Source organism: Mercenaria mercenaria, chromosome 13, assembly GCF_021730395.1.
Source record: "Mercenaria mercenaria strain notata chromosome 13, MADL_Memer_1, whole genome shotgun sequence".
In the NCBI taxonomy this organism is placed as follows: Eukaryota; Metazoa; Mollusca; class Bivalvia; order Venerida; family Veneridae; genus Mercenaria; species Mercenaria mercenaria.
Genome location: NC_069373.1, coordinates 24,508,040 through 24,530,252, shown reverse-complemented (window position 1 = coordinate 24,530,252; position 22,213 = coordinate 24,508,040). Strand labels below are relative to the sequence as shown.

Sequence of the window (22,213 nt, the reverse complement as noted above, 5' to 3'; positions counted from 1 at the left end):
ATTTCTGTAGCTACAGGCTTCAAATTTAGACCACATGCATAGGATTGTGTACCGAAACAAACTTTGACCTTGACATTGACCTAGTGACCTACTTTCACATTTTTGAAGGTACAGGCTTTAAATTTTGACCACATGCATAAATTTGTGTTCTGAAGTGTAATTTGACCTTGATTTTGACCTAGTGACCTACTTTCACATTTCGTCCTTGAAATTGATCTAGTGACCTACTTTCACATTTCTCATGCTACAGCTTTCGAATTTGGACCACAAGCAAAGTGTTGTGTACGGAAATGAAATTTGACCTTGAGCTAGTCAGTAAGTCTTGAAATTTGGAACACTCAAAAATGGCACATTGGTGGGCGCCAAGATCACTCTTTGATCTCTTGTTATCATTCTTACGTTTTATTACAATAAAATTATCATTAAACATTGTGCCTGAATTTCATTTAAATCTGTCAAAGTTTAATAGAGATAAATATAAAGACAACTATGGAGCAGGGCTTCGGAAATTTGCCGGTTTGGCGGTTTTGGACCGATTTTTGACTTTTCAGACCGATTTGTGAAGTGAAAAAAAATACGAAAAAAATCGGTCCAGTAAAAATAGAGAAAAGTATAAATATCGGTCTGAAATCTCAATACACGATCATCTGCCAAGCAGGAAATTGTTGGTAGCACCCTCAGATAAAACGTGTCAATGTGCCAGTGGGGGCACACCCTGTGTCCTACAGACACATTATAGTTCATATCACACTCTCGGGAATGCAATATTTATATAATGTAGAACTGGTAAATCTTACTGATATTGTTATGTAGTTGTTGTTGTAATGTTAAACTTGGATGACTTACACATGCTGTTGTAATGTTGAAATGATGTTTACTCACTTGCATGACATAAGGTCATGAGAGCTTAGGACTGTATAATGTCTTGTAAGTAATGAAAACTTTAACTCTTCTAGATGTGATTTTGGATATACTGGTCCCACCTGTAGAGAACCAGTTGTACCAAATCCAACAAGTATTGTGGAAAATTTTGAGGGAGATAACATGTTCACCAGTACAGGAATAGAAGCAATTACAGGAGGCACCTTGGGTTTCCAGTGTGATGTTTTGTCAACAGGAAAAGCATTTGTATTCAACCAAGATGGACGCCGAGAACTTGTAACAGGGGAGTTAAATACAACCAATAACATGTAAGAAAAGTAATATTTTCTAGAAATATTCTTTTTATGTTGCATTTGAAAAGAAAATCCTCAGGAATAAACAAAATGGTAATGTCTATTTTTTAATCTCCCTAAAACTGTCTTGGAAATAAGTTGGTAACAGTCATGCCGTTTGTTTGGTCAATAATGATGTTATATATGATATAAAAACACACATAGACATTCAAAGGACTAAAAATAAATTTAAGACCATATTTATAGATATATTCTGTATATAAAAGCTTTTTGCGCAGCAGCATTGTAGATTATGATCTTAATAAAGGCCTGCTTTCTTGCTTTGCATTTTTGTCAACCAAAAATATATGACCAAAATCTTTCTATTTCCAGGAAGATCATTTTGATAGATGACAGTGTTCTTTTTATACCCCTGAGGGTGGGCATATTAAAATTGCACTGTCCATCCGTAAATGCATTCATGTAAATTCTTGTCTGGGCTGTAACTCTGCCATTCATAAAGAGATTTTGAAATAACTTGGTGTAAATCTTCACCATAATGAGATGATATTTTTTTTTTATCAGAATTTTTTCTACAATGTAGATTTCAGACGCATAGCCGCCTATATAAAGAGAGCCATTTGTAAACAAATTTGTGATATTGTAGGTATCTGCAGTTTAACATACGTGTAGGAAGTTATTCTCCTGTGTCAGATTGTCCCGCTCCAGAAGAGACGAAGGAACTTGTTATTCTCGATTACACATGTGATGGTGGTATAACATGGAAACTGCTGAAAACATTCAATATTTTTGACTATCGAAAGCCCATGTATGTATTTGCTTAATTCCATTTTATTTGTATTAGGTTAAACATGTTGTAAAAAAAAGTCCACTGTTGTTGTCTGCTTTATGGAAAGCTTTAAAAATGTTCTCCTCTGAAACCACTAATCCAATTTCAAAATAATTTAACATCTTTGTTCCTTAGGTTACACTGTATAAAATTCCTTCTTATCGTTGTATTTCATCTAGTTTTCTCTGTATGACTACATGGAAATCGTTAAGAATCTTTCCTTTTAACTGCTGGTCTGAATTCTTAATTATTTCACAGCAACATTCCTTCGGTGAGTCTCTACCAAATACCTATAGGCTCCCATCCATAATACCCAAGCCCTTACCTCACCCATGCATCTTAGCCCAGCTGATCATTGTTCAGAGTGAGCTTTTTGTATAGGTGAATGGTCCGGCATCCAATGTCCATCATCCTTCGTCAACATTTTACTTAAAAATTTATTCTCTGGAACTACTGGTCAGAATTACACCTTTGCCTTAAAAAGGCCTAAAAACTAAATGTGTTTAAATGGAGTAAATTCTGAGTTTTCTTTTAGCAAGAGGTATTGTTGTATCAAAATGCATACAATGTTTTACAATTTTTGCATTATTGAAGAAAATATCTGATGTAAATGAAAACATTTTTAAGTTCAGTTTTAAAAAATCTGAAATTCCAATATGAGCACAGCTGTCAACCACAATTGGAATATGTCCATAAATTCTGTGAAAGAAGATGGACCTTTGGTCAAAATATTCTTGTTGTCCTTGACTGTGTTCTCTTCTAAAACATTCCTTTGTCACCTAAATATGGCAACAAAATGCCCATTTTTATTACCTCCTTTTGGAAAAATGGTTATGTGATGGTGCATACATCTGTCCGTCCGTCCGTCATAATTAGTGTTGGGAGCATAACTTTATAACCATTAAAGACATTGACTTTAAGCTTTATTAAGGTAGATGGCGATGAGACAATGTGCAAAGCACTTGAACTAGCTCTGTAGGTCAAAAGTTAAAGTCACAAATTGAGTTAAAAGGTCAAAATTGGCCATCACATTTTGTGTCCAGAGCATAACTAAATAATAGGGATGGCAACGAATATTCATTCATTACACGAATATTCGAATATTCGTTCATTACTGTTTCACTATTTGAATATTCAGAAAAAATAAGATCATGAAAAACAAATAAAAGCCAAATGAAAGAAACAAAAAATGCCTGTTATCTAATTTGCCAAAACCCACTTTCATTATAAATTCACGCGAAAATGGCTTCTGTCGTCAGACGTGTCATTTTGTATATTAGCATGCCGAGATTGTACATCGCTATGGTGATAGTGTACCCTGTAGTTAATAATGCTAATTGCTTACCTTTAGAACGTTTAAATGGTCACAAAATTATGTCACAAATTTATGTAAGCTTTGTGTTTGGTAGGTGTGAACCGCGTTTCATTAAAAATGATCAGACATCACTTGAACTAATCACTGCGATTTCAATCAAAGTCGATAAAAGATGTATTTCAGTAAAGAAAAATGCCGAAATGTGTACAAAAGTAGTCAAATGGGATGCATATCATTTTTTTACATAAATTAGATTATCTGATTGAAATGATGAATAAACGCATTTCATATGGTTAACTTTTTTTTAAAATCAATGCTCAGTTTTCAGGCAGAGAGACGTAAAGTTAAGCCACTTTTATTTATATTACGGTAACCCTTATTTTTGACTCCCCAACCCCGCAGCGAATCTACTTTCAAAATCTTCCGTTTTGAAGTATTTTACGCGATCATCCTATAAGAAGACAGTTACTTGTAATATTTGTAGAGAAACCTCACTTACGCGATGGCTACATCCCTGTAAGAAATAGATAAATTCTATATAAATTGAATGTATATGAAGGCAAATAACGTATATTTTTACCCCAAAAGATGAACCAGCTATGAGAATGCTTTGTCAGTTTTAATTCGTCAATGTATGAATTACTTCCATTGTAAACGAAAGTAGAATTAAAGCATGTCTCTCTTAACTTATCTAAACTACCTGATTAGGGTATGATAAACACATAGGATTTTAGTTGATTTGTTAATCAGTTGATGACCGAATATTCGTTTGGAAGGTTGACCGAATATTCGAATACCAAAAATGCTATTCATTGCCATCCCTACTAAATAACCATGCAAGGTATTTACATAAACATGGCTTGTAGGTAGGTGGCATTGAGACAATGTGCAGTGTATATAAGCCTGATCTGTAGGTGTAATGTCAAGCTAAAGATCAATTTTTAGCTCACCTGAGCCCAAGGCTCTGGGTGAGCTATTGTGATTGCTCACCGTCCGGCGTCCATTGAAACTTCACAGGGATGTTCCTTGGGTGGTCTTCTTTAAAAATTGTTCAAAGAATTGAATTCCATACAGAACTCTGGTTGCCATGGCGACCGAAATGAAAAACTTTAAAAACTTCTTGTCCAAAACCACAGGTTATAGGGCTTTTATCTTTGGTATGTGTCATCATCTAGTGGTCCTCTACCAAGATTGTTCAAATTATCCCGCTAGGGTCAAATACGGCCCCGCCCTGGGGGTCACATGGTTTACGTAGACTTATACAGGGAAAACTTTAAAAATCTTCTTGTCCATAACCACAGGGGCTAGGGCTTTGATATTTGGTATGTAGCATCATATAGTGGTCCTCTACTAAGATTATTCAAATTATCCCCTTAGGGTCAAATATGGTCCTGCCCCGGGGGTCACATGGTTTACATAGACTTATACTGGGAAAACTTTAAAAATCTTCTTGTCCAAAACCACAGGGCCTAGGGCTTTGATATTTGGTATGTAGCATCATATAGTGGTCCTCTACTAAGGTTGTTCAAATTATCCCCCAGGATCAAATTTGGCCCCGCCCCTGGGGTCACATGGTTTATATAGACTTATATAGGAAAAAACTTTAAAAATCTTCTTGTCTGAAACCACAAGACAGAGGCCTTTGATATTTGGTATGTAGCATTGCCTTGTGGTCCTCTACAAAGATTGTCCAAATTATGCCCCTAGGGTGAAAAGAGGCCCCCCCCCCGGGGGTACCCAAGGTTTACGTAGACTTATATAGTAAAAACTTTAAAAATCTTTTTGTCTGAAACTGCAAGACCTAGGCTTTTGATATTTGGTATGTAGCATTCCCTAGTGGTCTTTTACCAAGATTGTTCAAATTATGCTCCTAAGGTCAAAAGAGGCCCCACCTAGGGGGTCCCAAATTTAACATAGTCTTATATAGGGAAAAAAAAATTTTCTAGTCTGAAAGCCTTTGATATTTGGTGTGTAGCATTGCCTAGTGGTTCTCTAACAAGAATTTTCAAATTATACCCCTGGGGTGAAAAGAGGCCCAGCCCGAGGGGTCACTTGTATATGAGTTACATAGGAAAAAATACTTCAAAAATTATCTGATCATATTTCCTACACTGTTTAATTATAATTACCTGATGACCTCAAGTAATTAGGGGTCACTTGACTGTGACCTTGACCTACTGACCTACTGTTTTTGTTTTTTAAGATACAGCCTTGAAATTTGGATGTCATAATACAGTTTTGTACACTGATCTTAACAGCATAGAAATTTGGACCATGTCGATAACTTTCGATAAAGATTTCAATACTCATCTTTAATGTTCTTAGCCCTGACCTACTGACCTACTTTCTTGTTTTTGAAGCTACAGCAAAAAGATTTGGACCACATGTTTGATACAGAATTCAATACTCATCTTGAATAGTCTTAATTGTGACCTACTGACCTACTTTTTCATTTTTGAAGTAACAGTATAGAAATTTGGACCACTTGTATAATTTTTAGCTCAACTATTATTCTACTCTACGTCGGCGTCGGCATCACACCTCGGTTAAAGTTTTGCATGCAAGTACATATGGCTATCATTTAAAGGCATATAGCTTTGAAACTTACTTTTTCTTTTTCTAGGTCAATTACCAACCTCACTGGATCAAGTCCCATAACTCTGACATGTATTTTGGCCAAATTATGCCCCTTTTGGACTTACTGGTTAAAGTTTTACATGCAAGTTTTACATGCAAGTTCCTATCTCCAAAACTAATGCAGTTATTGTATTGAAACTTCACATATGTCTTCAGGGTTATGAAGGTAGAAAATCCTGGTTAAAGTTTTGCCTGTAAGTACACATAGCTATCATTTAAAAGCATATAGCTTTGAAACTTATTTTTTCTTTTTCTAGGTCAATTACCAACCTCACTGGGTTAAGTACCATAACTCTGACATGTATTTTGGGCAAATTATGCCCCCTTTTGGACTTGAAAAATCCTGGTTAAAGTTTTGCATGCAAGTTACTATCACCAAAACTAATGCAGATATTGAAATGAAACTTCACATGTGTCTTCAGGGTTATAAAACTAGTTGATAGCATCAAGTCCAATAACTCTGACTTGAATTTTGGCCAAATTATGCCCCCTTTTGGATTTAGAAAATCCTGGTTAAAGTTTTGCATGCAAGTACATATAGCTATTACTTAAAGGCATATAGATTTGAAATTTATTTTTTCTTTTTCTAGATCAATTACCAACCTCACTTGGTCAAGCCCCATAACTCTGACTTGTGTTTTGGGCAAATATTGCACCCTTTTGGACTTAGAAAAGTTTGGTTAAAGTTTTGTGTCTGCAAAACAAATGCAGATATTAAATCGAAACTTCACATGTGACCTCGGGGTTATAAAACTAGTTGATTGCATCAAGTCTAATAACTCTGACTTGTATTTTGGGCAAATTATGCGCCCTTTTGGACTTAGAAAACTTCTGGTTAAAGTTTTGGTTGAAACTCTATTGATATTTCAACATTAGATTAATATTCCTGCTTCTGTGACAACGATTCAAATAGTCAAGCACTGGCTGTCTTACGGACAGCTCTTGTTATATACAGATTTCAATACTCATCTTGAATAGTCTTGATCATGACCTTCTGACCTACTTTCTTGTTTTTGAAGATACAGCATGGAAATTTGGACCACATGTAGAACTTTTGATACAGATTTCAATACTCATCTTAAATATTATTAACCCTGACCTACTGACCTACTTTCTTGTTTTTGAAGCTACAGCAAAGAGATTTGGACCACCTGTATAATTTTTTAACAGATTTCAATACTTATCTTGAAGAATCTTTACCATGACCTTCTCACCTAGTTTTTTTTTTTTTTTTTGAAGCTTTAGAAAAGAAATTTGTTCAAGCAAGCAATTAAATTCAGGTGAGTGATATAGGGCCATCATGGCCCTCTTGTTTCTGTCATATTTAGTGTCTCAAGCATTGCTTAATAACCATTCAAGGTATTGACCTCAAACTTGGGATGTAGGTAGGTGGTGATGAGGCAAACTGCAAAAATTATGAACCAGGGTAATAGGTCAAAGTTCATGGTCACAGCAAGGTCAAATCTGCCCATCATATTTCATATCCAGAGCATAATTTATAAAAATCTATTAAAAGTATTGACTTGAAAATCTGCATATATGCAGGTGGTGATGAGACGATGTGGAGACTGCCCCACTTTGTTCAGGGTGAGCTATTATTATAGGTGGATACTCTGGCATCTGGCATCTATCATCCATCGTCCTACATCAACATTTTTTACTTAAACATCTTCTCCTCTGAAACTATTGGTCAGAATTACACCAAATTTGGTCAGTAACATTCTGGCATGGACTTAGAGCTATCAAGTTTGTTCAAATGGTTCTCCTTGGCGGCTTTTAAGGGCTGCCAGAGCTAAATATAGAAAAACCTTTAAAGAACTTCTTCTCAGGAACCATGTAATGGATCTTCATCAAACTTGGTCTGTAGCATCATTATAAGTTCTTCTCTTAAATTTGTTCAAATGGTGGCACTTGGCCCCTCTTAGGGTCCGCTAGGGAATTAGAAATACCTTTAAATGACTTCTTTTCATGAGTCGCTTGAAGGATTTTCATCAAACTTGGTCTGTAGCATCATTATAAGTTCTTCTCTTAAAATTGTTCAAATGGTGGCACTTGGCCCCTCTTAGGGTCCGCTAGGGAATTAGAAATACCTTTAAATGACTTCTTTTCATGAGTCGTTTGAAGGATTTTCATCAAACTTGGTCTGGTCTACAGCATCATTATAAGGACCTCTCTCAAGTTTGTTCAGATGGGGGCACTTAGCCCCTTTCAGGAGCCGCCAGAGCCAAAATTAGAAATAACTTTAAACAACTTCTTCTCACGAACCTCTTGAAGGATTTTCATCAAACTTGGTCTGTAGCATCATTATAAGATCCTCTCCCAAGTTTATTCATTTGAGAGGGGGGGGGGGGGGGGGGGGGTGTCACTTGCCCCCTTTTAGGGGCAGCAAGAGCCAAAATTAGAAATACAGTAAACCTCACTTATAAGGAACAGCTTGGGACCTTTTAAAATTGTTCCTTATAACCGAGGTTCCTTATATCTGTATAGCGAACTAGTTCCTTGTATCCGAGGTTTGTATAACAAAGACAGTTTGTATAGCGAACATTACTTGACTGACATTTGAAAAGGGCTATGTGTTCACACTCGGGGCCCACCGAGAAAGTTGAGAGTCTATTAAAGGTCCTCTCCCGTAGACATGGCAATGTAAACTGCCTGCATGTATATGGCTTAAATAGTGTTGAAACACGGCGTTAAACCTAAACTAAGCCAAAATGTACGTCAGTAAGAATGACCGTAATTTGTGGGGGTTTTTTTGTCGGTTATTTCTATCTTTTTTTTAGAGAGCGCTACATTGTGACTATAAGATGTATTGCAGTTACTCCCCTTACCTTGCTCGACTGCATGTTATGTGAATAGGCATGAATACTAATATAAAATAAATGTTCAAATTTTTATTACAAAAATGTTAAATTGGACTACCCATTAACATTTAAAAGTAGGGTGTTTTTGCCATATAGTGTATTATGACTAGACAACGGGGCCATACATACGGATTAACGTGTAAATTATACCTATACTTTCGCTATTGTCCATTTTAGCACCTGCTATAATTTTTACAATTGGACATTTGGTAAACTGGACTGTTTGCCATTGTTAATCACGCATAATTAGCACATTTATTTAGGATAGTATGGCCGTTACCGTGAATGATTTTTTTTCACTACTGTTAACATGAAATACCTAATACATGTATCTCGAACGTAAATATAAGTCTACTATCGTCTAGTATTTGGTAAATATTAATGTTATGATGATATTATATATTTTCTTTTTATCGCATTAGTAAATATCATAGAAATGAAACGTTTATTCATGTGCGTCAAAGTGCCGACGTTACTCTGACGTCATCAGCAGTTCTCCCGTTTATTTCAATAATATTTATTCTTTTTAGCTCACCTGTCACATAGTGACAAGGTGAGCTTTTGTGATCATCCTTCGTCCGTCGTGCGTGCGTCCATCCGTCTGTCCGTCAACAATTTCTTGTCTGCACGATAGTGGTTTCATTTATGACTTTACTTTAACCAAACTTGCACACAACTTGTATCACCATAATATCTCGGTTCCTGACTTGAACTGGCCAGATCCCATTATGGGTTCCAGAGTTATGGCCCCTGAAAGGGCCAAAATCAGCTATTTTGACCTTGTCTGCACAATAGCAGCTTTATTTTGATTTGATTTTTACCAAACTGGCACACAACTTGTATCACCATAAGATCTTGGTTCCTTTCTTGAACTGGCCAGATCCCATTATGGGTTCCAGAATTATGGCCCCTGAAAGGACCAGAATTAGCTATCTTGACGTTGTCTGCACAATAGCAGCTTCATTTATGATTTGATTTTAACCAAACTTGCACACAACTTGTATCACTATAAGATCTTGGTTCCTTTCTTGAACTGGCTAGATTCCATTATGGGTTCCAGAGTTATGGCCCCTGAAACGGCCAGAATTAGCTATTTTGACCTTGTCTGCAAAATAGCAGCTTCATTTATGATTTGAATTTAACCAAACTTGCACAAAACTTGTGTTGCCATAAGATCTCAGTTCCTTTGTTGAACCGGCCAGATCCCATAATGGGTTCCAGAGTTATGGCCCCTGAAAGGGCCAAAATTAGCTATTTTGACATTGTCTGCACAATAGCAAATTCATTTATGATTTGATTTTAACCAAACTTGCACACAACTTGTATCACCATAAGATCTTGGTTCCTTTCTTGAACTGGCCAGATTCCATCATGGGTTCCAGAGTTATGGCCCCTTGAAGGTCTAAAATTGGCTATTTTGGATTTTGCAGCCATATAGAGACTTCATTCATGGTTTTATTTGATACAAACTTCCAAAATATCTTCAAAAACAATAAATCTTGGATTCCATGACAAATCAGATCTAATCGTAGGTTCCAGAGTTATTTTATATCTGATTACCTCCCCTGATTGTAGTCAAAATGGATTTATATCAGTAAGTACTTATAGGACTTATTTGAAATTTCATTATTATCATTAGTTGGACTGAGTCAATCAGGGTAGATAACTATGGACTGATTTTATGTCAAATTACCTCCCTTTATTTCAAATTAAAATGGGTATATCTCCGTAACTAATGAAGATACTGATCTGAAATTTCATTTTTGTCAACAGATTTATTTGGCAGATCCTTCTTTTGTACACTTACAATAATTTTCTTTTTAATTACTTCCCTTTTACATTAATATAAATAGCTTATTTTTAGTAACTTTTTTATTATTGGCTGTAGGGAAAAACCTAGATCACTTTTCTGTGGTACAACATGGATGGTACCGCCAATTTTTAGGTGTATATTGACATATCTGTACCTTGTAAGAATTTTTTTTTCTTTTTGGTTAAATTTCTTTCCTTTGTTGTTCCTGTCCTTTGGACTTAGATATTTTTTCTGAGGACCTTCTTGTCCTCAAGTGCAATGATAACAGGTGAGCAATATAGGGCCATCATGGCCCTCTTGTTTATTATTGTTCGCTATAACCGAGGTGTTTTCCATTGAATTTCGTACTTTGGGACTGGAAAATGTGTTCCTTATAACCGAGTGTTCCTTATAACCGAGTTCCCTATAACCCAGGATTTTTACATTGAATCAAGAAGGAATTAGATCGGGGAATTGAAAACTGTTCCTTATAACCGAGTTTTCCTTATATCCAATTTCCTTATAAGTGAGGTTTACTGTAACTTTAAATGACTTCTTCTCATGAACCCCTTAAAGGATCTTCATCAAAGTTAGTCTGTAGCATCATTATAATGTCCTCTCCAAAATTTGTTTAAATGGGGGCAATTGGATCCTTTGAGCCAAAACTAGAAATACCTTTAAAAGACTTCTTCTCATTAATTGCTTGAAGGATTGTCATCAAACTTGGTCTGTAGCGTCATTATAAGATCCTCTCTCAAGTTTATTCATTGAGGGGGGAGGGGGGGTCACTTGCCCCCTTTTAGGGGCAGCTAGAGCCAAAATTAGAAAAAAAACTTTAAATGAATTCTTCTCATGAACCCCTTGTCAAAACTAGATATAGCTTTAAAAGACTTCTTCTCATGAATCGCTGTAAGGATCTTCATCAGACTTGGTCTGTAGCATCATTATAAGGTCCTCTCCAATGGGGGCACTAGGCCTCTTTTAGGGGCCACTAGAGCTAAAAATAGAAATGCCTTTAAAAGACTTCTACTTATGAACTGCTTGATTGATCTTCATCAAACTTGGTCTGAACCATCATTATAAGGTCCACTCCCCAATTCATACAAATTGGGGCAGTCAGACCCTATTAGGGGCCATTATAACTATAAATAGAAATGCCTTAAAAAGACTTCTTCTCATGAACCACTTGATGGATCTTCATCAATCTTGACCTGTAGCATTATTGAAAGGCCCTTTATCAAATGTTTTAAATGGGGGAACTAGGCCCCTTTTATGGACTGCTAGAGCTAAAACCAGAAATACCTTTAAACAACTTCTTCAGATTATAGCTAGATGGATTTTCATCAGACTTTGTATGTAAGTTCATTATAAGATCCTCTCTCAAATATTTTCAAATTGGGGCAGTTGGCCTTTTTAGCTTACCTGTCACATAGTGACTTTTGTGATCACCCTTCGTCCGTCGTCTGTGCGTCCGTGCGTCAACAATTTCTTGTCTGCACGATAGTAATTTCATTTATGATTTTATTTTAACCAAACTTGCACACAACTTGTATCACCATGAGATCTTGGTTCCTTTCTTGAACTGGCCAGATTCCGTAATGTGTTCCAGAGTTATGGCCCCTAAAAGGGCCAGAATTAGCTATTTTGACCTTGTCTGCACAATAGCAGCTTTATTTATGATTTGATTTTTACCAAACTTGCACATAACTTGTATCACCATAAGATCTTGGTTGCTTTATTGAACTGGCCAGATTCCTTTATGGATTCCAGAGTTATGGCCCCTGAAAGGGCCAGAATTAGCTTTTTCGACCTTGTCTGCACAATAGCCGCTTCATTTATGATTTTATTTTAACCAAACTTGCACACAACTTGTATCGCCATAAGATCTCGGTTCCTTTCTTGAACTGGCCAGATTCCATTATGGGTTCCAGAGTTATGGCCCCTGAAAGGGCCAGAATTAGTTATTTTGACATTGTCTGCACAATAGCAGCTTCATTTATGATTTGAATTTAATCAAACTTGCTAAAAACTTGTGTCACCATTAGATCTCAGTTCTTTTATTGAACCGGCCAGATCCCATAATGGGTTCAAGAGTTATGGCCACTGAAAGAACGAAAACTAGCTATTTTGACCTTGTCTGCACAAATGCAGCTTCATTTATGATTTGATTTTAATCACATTTGCACACAACTTGTATCACCACAAGATCTTGGTTCTTTTTCGAACTGGCCAGATTCCTCTATGGGTTCCAGAGTTATGGCCCCTTAAAGGTCCAGAATTGGCTATTTTGGCTTTTGCAGCCATGTAGAGACTTCATTTATGGTTTTATTTGATACAAACTTCCAAAATATCTTCAACAACAATAAATCTTGGATTCCATGACAAATCAGATCCAATTGTAGGTTCCAGAGTTATTATGTCTCCCCCAGGAGACATATTGTTTTTGCCCTGTCCGTCCGTCCGTCCGTCCGTCCTTCCGTCCGTCCGTCCGTACGTCACACTTCATTTCCGAGCAATAACTGGAGAACCATTTGACCTAGAACCTTCAAACTTCATAGGGTTGTAGGGCTGCTGGAGTAAACGACCCCTATTGTTTTTGGGGTCACTCCGTCAAAGGTCAAGGTCACAGGGGCCTGAACATTGAAAACCATTTCCGATCAATAACTAGAGAACCACTTGACCCAGAATGTTGAAACTTCATAGGATGATTGGTCATGAAGAGTAGATGACCCCTATTGATTTTGGGGTCACTCTGTCAAAGTTCAAGGTCACAGGGGCCTGAACATTGAAAACCAGTTCCGATCAATAACTAGAGAACCACTTGACCCAGAATGTTGAATCTTCATAGGATGATTGGTCATGAAGAGTAGATGACCCCTACTGATTTTGGGGTCACTCCGTCAAAGGTCAAGGTCACAGGGGCCTGAACATTGAAAACCATTTCCGATCAATAACTAGAGAACCACTTGACCCAGAATGTTGAAACTTTATAGGATGATTGGTCATGAAGAGTAGATGACCCCTATTGATTTTGGGGTCACTCCGTCAAAGGTCAAGGTCACAGGGGCCTGAACATTGAAAACCATTTCTGATCAATAACTAGAGAACCACTTGACCCAGAATGTTGAAACTTCATAGGATGATTGAACATGCAAAGTAGATGACCCCTATCGATTTTGGGGTCACTCCATTAAAGGTCAAGGTCACAGGGGCCTGAACATTGAAAACCATTTCCGGTCAGTAACTTGAGAACCACTTGACCCAGAATGTTGAAACTTAATAGGATGATTGGTCATAAAGAGTAGATGACCCCTAACGATTTTGGGGTCACTCTGTGAAAGGTCAAGGTCACAGGGGCCCGCACATTGAAAACCATTTCCGGTCAGTAACTTGAGAACCACTTGACCCAGAATGATGAAACTTCGTAGGATGATTGGTCATGCAGAGTAGATGAACCCTAACGATTTTAGGGTCACTCTGTTAAAGGTCAAGGCCATAGGGGCCTGAACATGGAAAACCATTTCCAATCAATAACTTGAGAACCTCTTGACCCAGAATGTTGAAACTTCATAGGATGATTGTTCATGCAGAGTAAATGACCCTTATTGTTTTTTGGGTCACTCCATTAAAGGTCAAGGTCACAGGGGCCTGAACATTGATAACCAGTTCCAATCAATAACTTGAGAACCTCTCGACCCAGAATGTTGAAACTTCATAGGATGATTGTTCATGCAGAGTAAATGACCCTTATTGTTTTTTGGGTCACTCCGTTAAAGGTCAAGGTCACAGGGGCCTGAACATTGATAACCAGTTCCGATCAATAACTTGAGAACCACTTGACCCAGAATGTTGAAACTTCATAGGATGATTGAACATGCAGAGTAGATGACCCCTATTGATTTTGGGGTCAGTCTATTAAAGGTCAAGGTCACAGTGGCCTGTTCATGTAAAATCATTTTTAGCTCATCTGATTTTTTGAAAAAAAATGATGAGTTATTGTCATCACTTGAGCGGTTGTCGGCGTCGGCGTCGGCGTCGGTGTCGGCGTCGGCGTCTGCGTCGGCGTTTCCTGGTTAAGTTTTATGTTTAGGTCAGCTTTTCTCCTAAACTATCAAAGCTATTGCTTTGAAACTTGGAAGACTTGTTCACCATCATAAGCTGACCCTGCATAGCAAGAAACATAACTCCATCTTACTTTTTGCAAGATTTATGGCCCCTTTTGTACTTAGAAAATATCAGATTTCTTGGTTAAGTTTTATGTTTAGGTCAACTTTTCTCCTAAACTATCAAAGCTATTGCTTTGAAACTTGGAATACTTGTTCACCATCATAAGCAGACCCTGTACAGAAAGAAACATAACTCCATCTTGCTTTTTGCAAGAATTATTGCCACTTTTGGACTTAGAAAATCAGTTTTCTTGGTTAAGTTTTATGTTTAGGTCAGCTTTTATCCTAAACTATCAAAGCTATTGCTTTAAAACTTGCAACACTTGTCCACCATCATAAGCTGACCCTGTACAGCAAGAAACATAACTCCATCTTGCTTTTTGCAAGATTTATGGCCCCTTTTGGACTTAGAAAATATCAGATTTCTTGGTTAAGTTTTATGTTTAGGTCAACTTTTTCTCTTAAACTATCAAAGCTATTGCTTTGAAACTTGCAACACTTGTTCACCATCATAAGCTGACCCTGTACAGCAAGCAACATAACTCCATCCTGCTTTTTGCAATAATTATTGCCCCTTTTGGACTTAGAAAATCATTTTCTTGGTTGAGTATTATGTTTAAGGCAACTTTTCTCATAAACTATCAAAGCTATTGCTTTAAAACTTGCAACAGTTTTTCACAATCATAAGAGGACACTGTACATCAAGAAACATAACTCTATCCTGCTTTTTGCAAGAATGATGGCCCTTTTTAGACTTAGAAAATAATGGGTAGGACAATATTTCTATTATACAAAAAAAATCAGATGAGCGTCAGCACCCGCAAGGCGGTGCTCTTGTTTGGAAATAACTTGAGAACCACTTGACCTACAATGTTGAAACTTAATAGGATGATTGGACATGCAGAGTACATGACCCCTATTTATTTTGAGGTCACTTGATCAAAGGTCAGGGTCACAGGAGCCTGAACAATGACTTGAGAACCACTAGGCCACGAGTGTTGAAATTTAGCGGGATGACTGGACATGCCAAGTAGATGATCCGTATTGCAGCCAACCATCAGTGTCTCTTTGACTTTCACTCCTGACCCCTATTGACTTCTTGCCTATAGGACTTTGCATTGGGGGAGACATGCGCTTTTTTACAAAAGCATTTTCTAGTTTTATATCTGATTACCTCCCCTGATTGTAATCAAAATGGATTTATATCAGTAAGTACTTATAGGACTTATTTGAAATTTTATTATTGTCATTAGTTGGACTGAACCAATCAGAGTAGATAACTATGGACTGATTTTATGTCAAATTACCTCCCTTTAATTCAAATTAAAATGGGTATATCTCCATAACTAATGAAGATACTGATCTGAAATTTCATTTATGTCAACAGATTTATTTGGCAGATCCTTCTTTTGTTCAGGTACAATAATTTTTTTTTTAATTACTTCCCTTTTACATTACTATAAATAGCTTATTTTTAGTAACTTTTTTATTATTGGCCATAGGGAAAAACCGAGACCACTTTTCTGTGGTACAACATGGATGGTACCTCCAATTTTTAGGTGTATTTTGACATATCTGTACCTTGTAAGAATTTTTTTTTCTTTTTGGTTAAATTTCTTCCCTTTATTGTTACTGTCCTTTGGACTTAGATATTTTTTCTGAGGACCTTCTTGTCCTCCAGTGGAATGAGAACAGGTGAGGGATATAGGACCATCATGGCCCTCTTGTTTAGGGGTTCTAGGGCTAAACGTAGAAATACCTTTTAATGACTACTTCTCATGAACCACTCAATCTTCATCAAACCTGTATTGTAGTTCTCTCATAAATGTATTCAGTTTGGGGCTCTTGGTCCCTTAAATGGTCAGATGATTAAGGTCCTCTTCAGGTTAGCGACTTAGGTCGATTTAGGCCTGTTGTTTTATTGAACTGATCACCAAACTTGGTCAGAAGCAAGTTCATATGGTTGATGTCCTCTTCAAGTGAGTGTCTTAGGCCCATTAGGGCCACTTGTCTAATTTCCAGTTCCTTGTGTTTCTTGATATTGGCTTTGAGTATCACATTATATCCCTTGACAACATTACTCCCAACCCCCACATTATCCCTCCCCCACTCCCCATCCCCACAAAATAACGTTTAGTTTATTGAAGTTGTATTTTAGTATCCTGTTTTAGTCACCCTGCCCACATTACCTTTTCTTATTATAATGTCTTAGTATCCTGTCTTAGTCCCCCTGCCCACATTACCGTTTCTTGTTATAATGTCTTAGTATCCTGTCTTAGTCCCCCTGCCCACATTACCTTTTCTTGTTATAATGTCTTAGTATCCTGTCTTCAGTCCCCCTGCCCACATTACTGTTTCTTGTTATAATGTCTTAGTATCCTGTCTTCAGTCCCCCTGCCCACATTACTGTTTCTTTTTATAATGTCTTAGTATCCTGTCTTAGTCCCTCTGCCCACATTACCATTTCTTGTTATAATGTCTTAGTATCCTGTCTTCAGTCCCCCTGCCCACATTACCATTTCTTGTTATAATGTCTTAGTATCCTGTCTTTAGTCCCCCTGCCCACATTACCATTTCTTGTTATAATGTCTTAGTATCCTGTCTTCAGTCCCCCTGCCCACATTACCATTTCTTGTTATAATGTCTTAGTATCCTGTCTTAGTCCCCCTGCCCACATTACCGTTTCTTGTTATAATGTCTTAGTATCCTGTCTTCAGTCCCCCTGCCCACATTACCGTATCCTGTCTTGGTCCCCCTGCCCACATTACCGTTTCTTGTTATAATGTCTTAGTATCCTGTCTTCAGTCCCCCTGCCCACATTACCTTTTCTTGTTATAATGTCTTAGTATCCTGTCTTCAGTCCCCCTGCCCACATTACCGTATCCTGTCTTGGTCCCCCTGCCCACATTACCGTTTCTTGTTATAATGTCTTAGTATCCTGTCTTCAGTCCCCCTGCCCACATTACCATTTCTTGTTATAATGTCTTAGTATCCTGTCTTTAGTCCCCCTGCCCACATTACCGTTTCTTGTTATAATGTCTTAGTATCCTGTCTTCAGTCCCCCTGCCCACATTACCGTATCCTGTCTTGGTCCCCCTGCCCACATTACCGTTTCTTGTTATAATGTCTTAGTATCCTGTCTTCAGTCCCCCTGCCCACATTACCATTTCTTGTTATAATGTCTTAGTATCCTGTCTTCAGTCCCCCTGCCCACATTACCTTTTCTTATTATAATGTCTTAGTATCCTGTCTTCAGTCCCCCTGCCCACATTACCGTTTCTTATTATAATGTCTTAGTATCCTGTCTTTAGTCCCCCTGCCCACATTACCATTTCTTATTATAATGTCTTAGTATCCTGTCTTCAGTCCACCTGCCCACATTACCGTCTTCAGTCCCCCTGCCCACATTACCTTTTCTTGTTATAATGTCTTAGTATCCTGTCTTAGTCCCCCTGCCCACATTACCTTTTCTTATTATAATGTCTTAGTATCCTGTCTTTAGTCCCCCTCCCCACATTACCATTTCTTATTATAATGTCTTAGTATCCTGTCTTCAGTCCCCCTGCCCACATTACCGTTTCTTATTATAATGTCTTAGTATCCTGTCTTCAGTCCCCCTGCCCACATTACCGTTTCTTATTATAATGTCTTAGTATCCTGTCTTCAGTCCCCCTGCCCACATTACCATTTCTTGTTATAATGTCTTAGTATCCTGTCTTCAGTCCCCCTGCCCACATTACCATTTCTTGTTATAATGTCTTAGTATCCTGTCTTCAGTCCCCCTGCCCACATTACCATTTCTTGTTATAATGTCTTAGTATCCTGTCTTCAGTCCCCCTGCCCACATTACCATTTCTTGTTATAATGTCTTAGTATCCTGTCTTCAGTCCCCCTGCCCACATTACCGTTTCTTGTTATAATGTCTTAGTATCCTGTCTTCAGTCCCCCTGCCCACATTACCGTTTCTTGTTATAATGTCTTAGTATCCTGTCTTCAGTCCCCCTGCCCACATTACCGTTTCTTGTTATAATGCCTTAGTATCCTGTCTTCAGTCCCCCTGCCCACATTACCGTTTCTTGTTATAATGCCTTAGTATCCTGTCTTCAGTCCCCCTGCCCACATTACCGTTTCTTGTTATAATGCCTTAGTATCCTGTCTTCAGTCCCCCTGCCCACATTACCGTTTCTTGTTATAATGCCTTAGTATCCTCTCTTAGTCCCCCTGCCCACATTACCGTTTCTTGTTATAATGTCTTAGTATCCTGTCTTAGTCCCCCTGCCCACATTACCGTTTCTTGTTATAATGTCTTAGTATCCTGTCTTCAGTCCCCCTGCCCACATTACCTTTTCTTGTTATAATGTCTTAGTATCCTGTCTTAGTCCCTCTGCCCACATTACCTTTTCTTGTTATAATGTCTTAGTATCCTGTCTTAGTCCCCCTGCCCACATTACCGTTTCTTGTTATAATGTCTTAGTATCCTGTCTTCAGTCCCCCTGCCCACATTACCGTTTCTTGTTATAATGTCTTAGTATCCTGTCTTAGTCCCCCTGCCCACATTACCGTTTCTTGTTATAATGTCTTAGTATCCTGTCTTCAGTCCCCCTGCCCACATTACCGTTTCTTGTTATAATGTCTTAGTATCCTGTCTTAGTCCCCCTGCCCACATTACCTTTTCTTGTTATAATGTCTTAGTATCCTGTCTTAGTCCCCCTGCCCACATTACCGTTTCTTGTTATAATGTCTTAGTATCCTGTCTTCAGTCCCCCTGCCCACATTACCGTTTCTTGTTATAATGTCTTAGTATCCTGTCTTCAGTCCCCCTGCCCACATTACCTTTTCTTGTTATAATGTCTTAGTATCCTGTCTTCAGTCCCCCTGCTCACATTACCTTTTCTTGTTATAATGTCTTAGTATCCTGTCTTAGTCCCCCTGCCCACATTACCGTTTCTTGTTATAATGTCTTAGTATCCTGTCTTTAGTCCCCCTGCCCACATTACCGTTTCTTGTTATAATGTCTTAGTATCCTGTCTTAGTCCCCCTGCCCACATTACCGTTTCTTGTTATAATGTCTTAGTATCCTGTCTTCAGTCCCCCTGCCCACATTACCTTTTCTTGTTATAATGTCTTAGTATCCTGTCTTAGTCCCCCTGCCCACATTACCTTTTCTTATTATAATGTCTTAGTATCCTGTCTTCAGTCCCCCTGCCCACATTACCTTTTCTTATTATAATGTCTTAGTATCCTGTCTTCAGTCCCCCTGCCCACATTACCTTTTCTTGTTATAATGTCTTAGTATCCTGTCTTAGTCCCCCTGCCCACATTACCATTTCTTGTTATAATGTCTTAGTATCCTGTCTTCAGTCCCCCTGCCCACATTACCATTTCTTGTTATAATGTCTTAGTATCCTGTCTTCAGTCCCCCTGCCCACATTACCTTTTCTTATTATAATGTCTTAGTATCCTGTCTTCAGTCCCCCTGCCCACATTACCTTTTCTTATTATAATGTCTTAGTATCCTGTCTTCAGTCCCCCTGCCCACATTACCGTTTCTTATTATAATGTCTTAGTATCCTGTCTTCAGTCCCCCTGCCCACATTACCATTTCTTATTATAATGTCTTAGTATCCTGTCTTCAGTCCCCCTGCCCACATTACCGTCTTCAGTCCCCCTGCCCACATTACCTTTTCTTGTTATAATGTCTTAGTATCCTGTCTTAGTCCCCCTGCCCACATTACCTTTTCTTATTATAATGTCTTAGTATCCTGACTTTAGTCCCCCTGCCCACATTACCATTTCTTATTATAATGTCTTAGTATCCTGTCTTCAGTCCCCCTGCCCACATTACCGTTTCTTGTTATAATGTCTTAGTATCCTGTCTTTAGTCCCCCTGCCCACATTACCATTTCTTGTTATAATGTCTTAGTATCCTGTCTTTAGTCCCCCTGCCCACATTACCGTTTCTTGTTATAATGTCTTAGTATCCTGTCTTCAGTCCCCCTGCCCACATTACCGTATCCTGTCTTGGTCCCCCTGCCCACATTACCGTTTCTTGTTATAATGTCTTAGTATCCTGTCTTCAGTCCCCCTGCCCACATTACCTTTTCTTGTTATAATGTCTGAGTATCCTGTCTTCAGTCCCCCTGCCCACATTACCGTTTCTTGTTATAATGTCTTAGTATCCTGTCTCCAGTCCCCCTGCCCACATTACCGTTTCTTGTTATAATGTCTTAGTATCCTGTCTTCAGTCCCCCTGTCCACATTACCGTTTCTTGTTATAATGTCTTAGTATCCTGTCTTAGTCCCCCTGCTCACATTACCGTTTCTTGTTATAATGTCTTAGTATCCTGTCTTTAGTCCCCCTGCCCACATTACCATTTCTTGTTATAATGTCTTAGTATCCTGTCTTAGTCCCCCTGCCCACATTACCATTTCTTGTTATAATGTCTTAGTATCCTGTCTTTAGTCCCCCTGCCCACATTACCATTTCTTGTTATAATGTCTTAGTATCCTGTCTTTAGTCCCCCTGCCCACATTACCATTTCTTGTTATAATGTCTTAGTATCCTGTCTTAGTCCCCCTGCCCACATTACCGTTTCTTGTTTTAATGTCTTAGTATCCTGTCTTCAGTCACCCTGCCCACATTACCGTTTCTTGTTATAATGTCTTAGTATCCTGTCTTAGTCCCCCTGCCCACATTACCGTTTCTTGTTATAATGTTTTAGTATCCTGTCTTAGTCCCCCTGCCCACATTACCGTTTCTTGTTATAATGTCTTATATCCTGTCTTCAGTCCCCCTGCCCACATTACCTTTTCTTGTTATAATGTCTTAGTATCCTGTCTTAGTCCCCCTGCCCACATTACCGTTTCTTGTTATAATGTCTTAGTATCCTGTCTTAGTCCCCCTGCCCACATTACCGTTTCTTGTTATAATGTCTTAGTATCCTGTCTTAGTCCCCCTGCTCACATTACCGTTTCTTGTTATAATGTCTTAGTATCCTGTCTTTAGTCCCCCTGCCCACATTACCATTTCTTGTTATAATGTCTTAGTATCCTGTCTTAGTCCCCCTGCCCACATTTCCGTTTCTTGTTATAATGTCTTAGTATCCTGTCTTCAGTCCCCCTGCCCACATTACCGTTTCTTGTTATAATGTCTTAGTATCCTGTCTTCAGTCCCCCTGCCCACATTACCTTTTTAGCTCACCTGAGCAATGCTCAGGTGAGTTTTTCTGATCGCTCGATGTCCGGCGTCTGTCGTCCGTCGTCTGTCGTCTGTCGTCTGTCGTCCGTCGTCTGTCAACATTTAGCTTGTGTATGCGATAGAGGCTATATTTTTCAATTAATCTTCATGAATATTGGTCAGAATGATAACCTTGATGAAATCTAGGCCGAGTTCGAAAATGGGTCATCTCGGGTCAAAAACTAGGTCACTAGGTCAAAT

General features: G+C 38.3%; 1 protein-coding gene across 2 annotated transcripts in view; it reads left to right on the top strand.

The window, feature by feature from the left end:
• Positions 1-22,213, top strand: part of LOC123529323 (reelin-like) — a 418,269-nt gene that overhangs the window by 104,423 nt on the left and 291,633 nt on the right. For both annotated transcript variants that reach the window (XM_045309613.2, XM_045309612.2), the window contains exons 17-18: positions 957-1,190; positions 1,822-1,983. In XM_045309613.2, the coding sequence (XP_045165548.2) occupies positions 957-1,190; positions 1,822-1,983 (396 nt within the window). The remainder of the gene's footprint in view (positions 1-956; positions 1,191-1,821; positions 1,984-22,213) is intronic.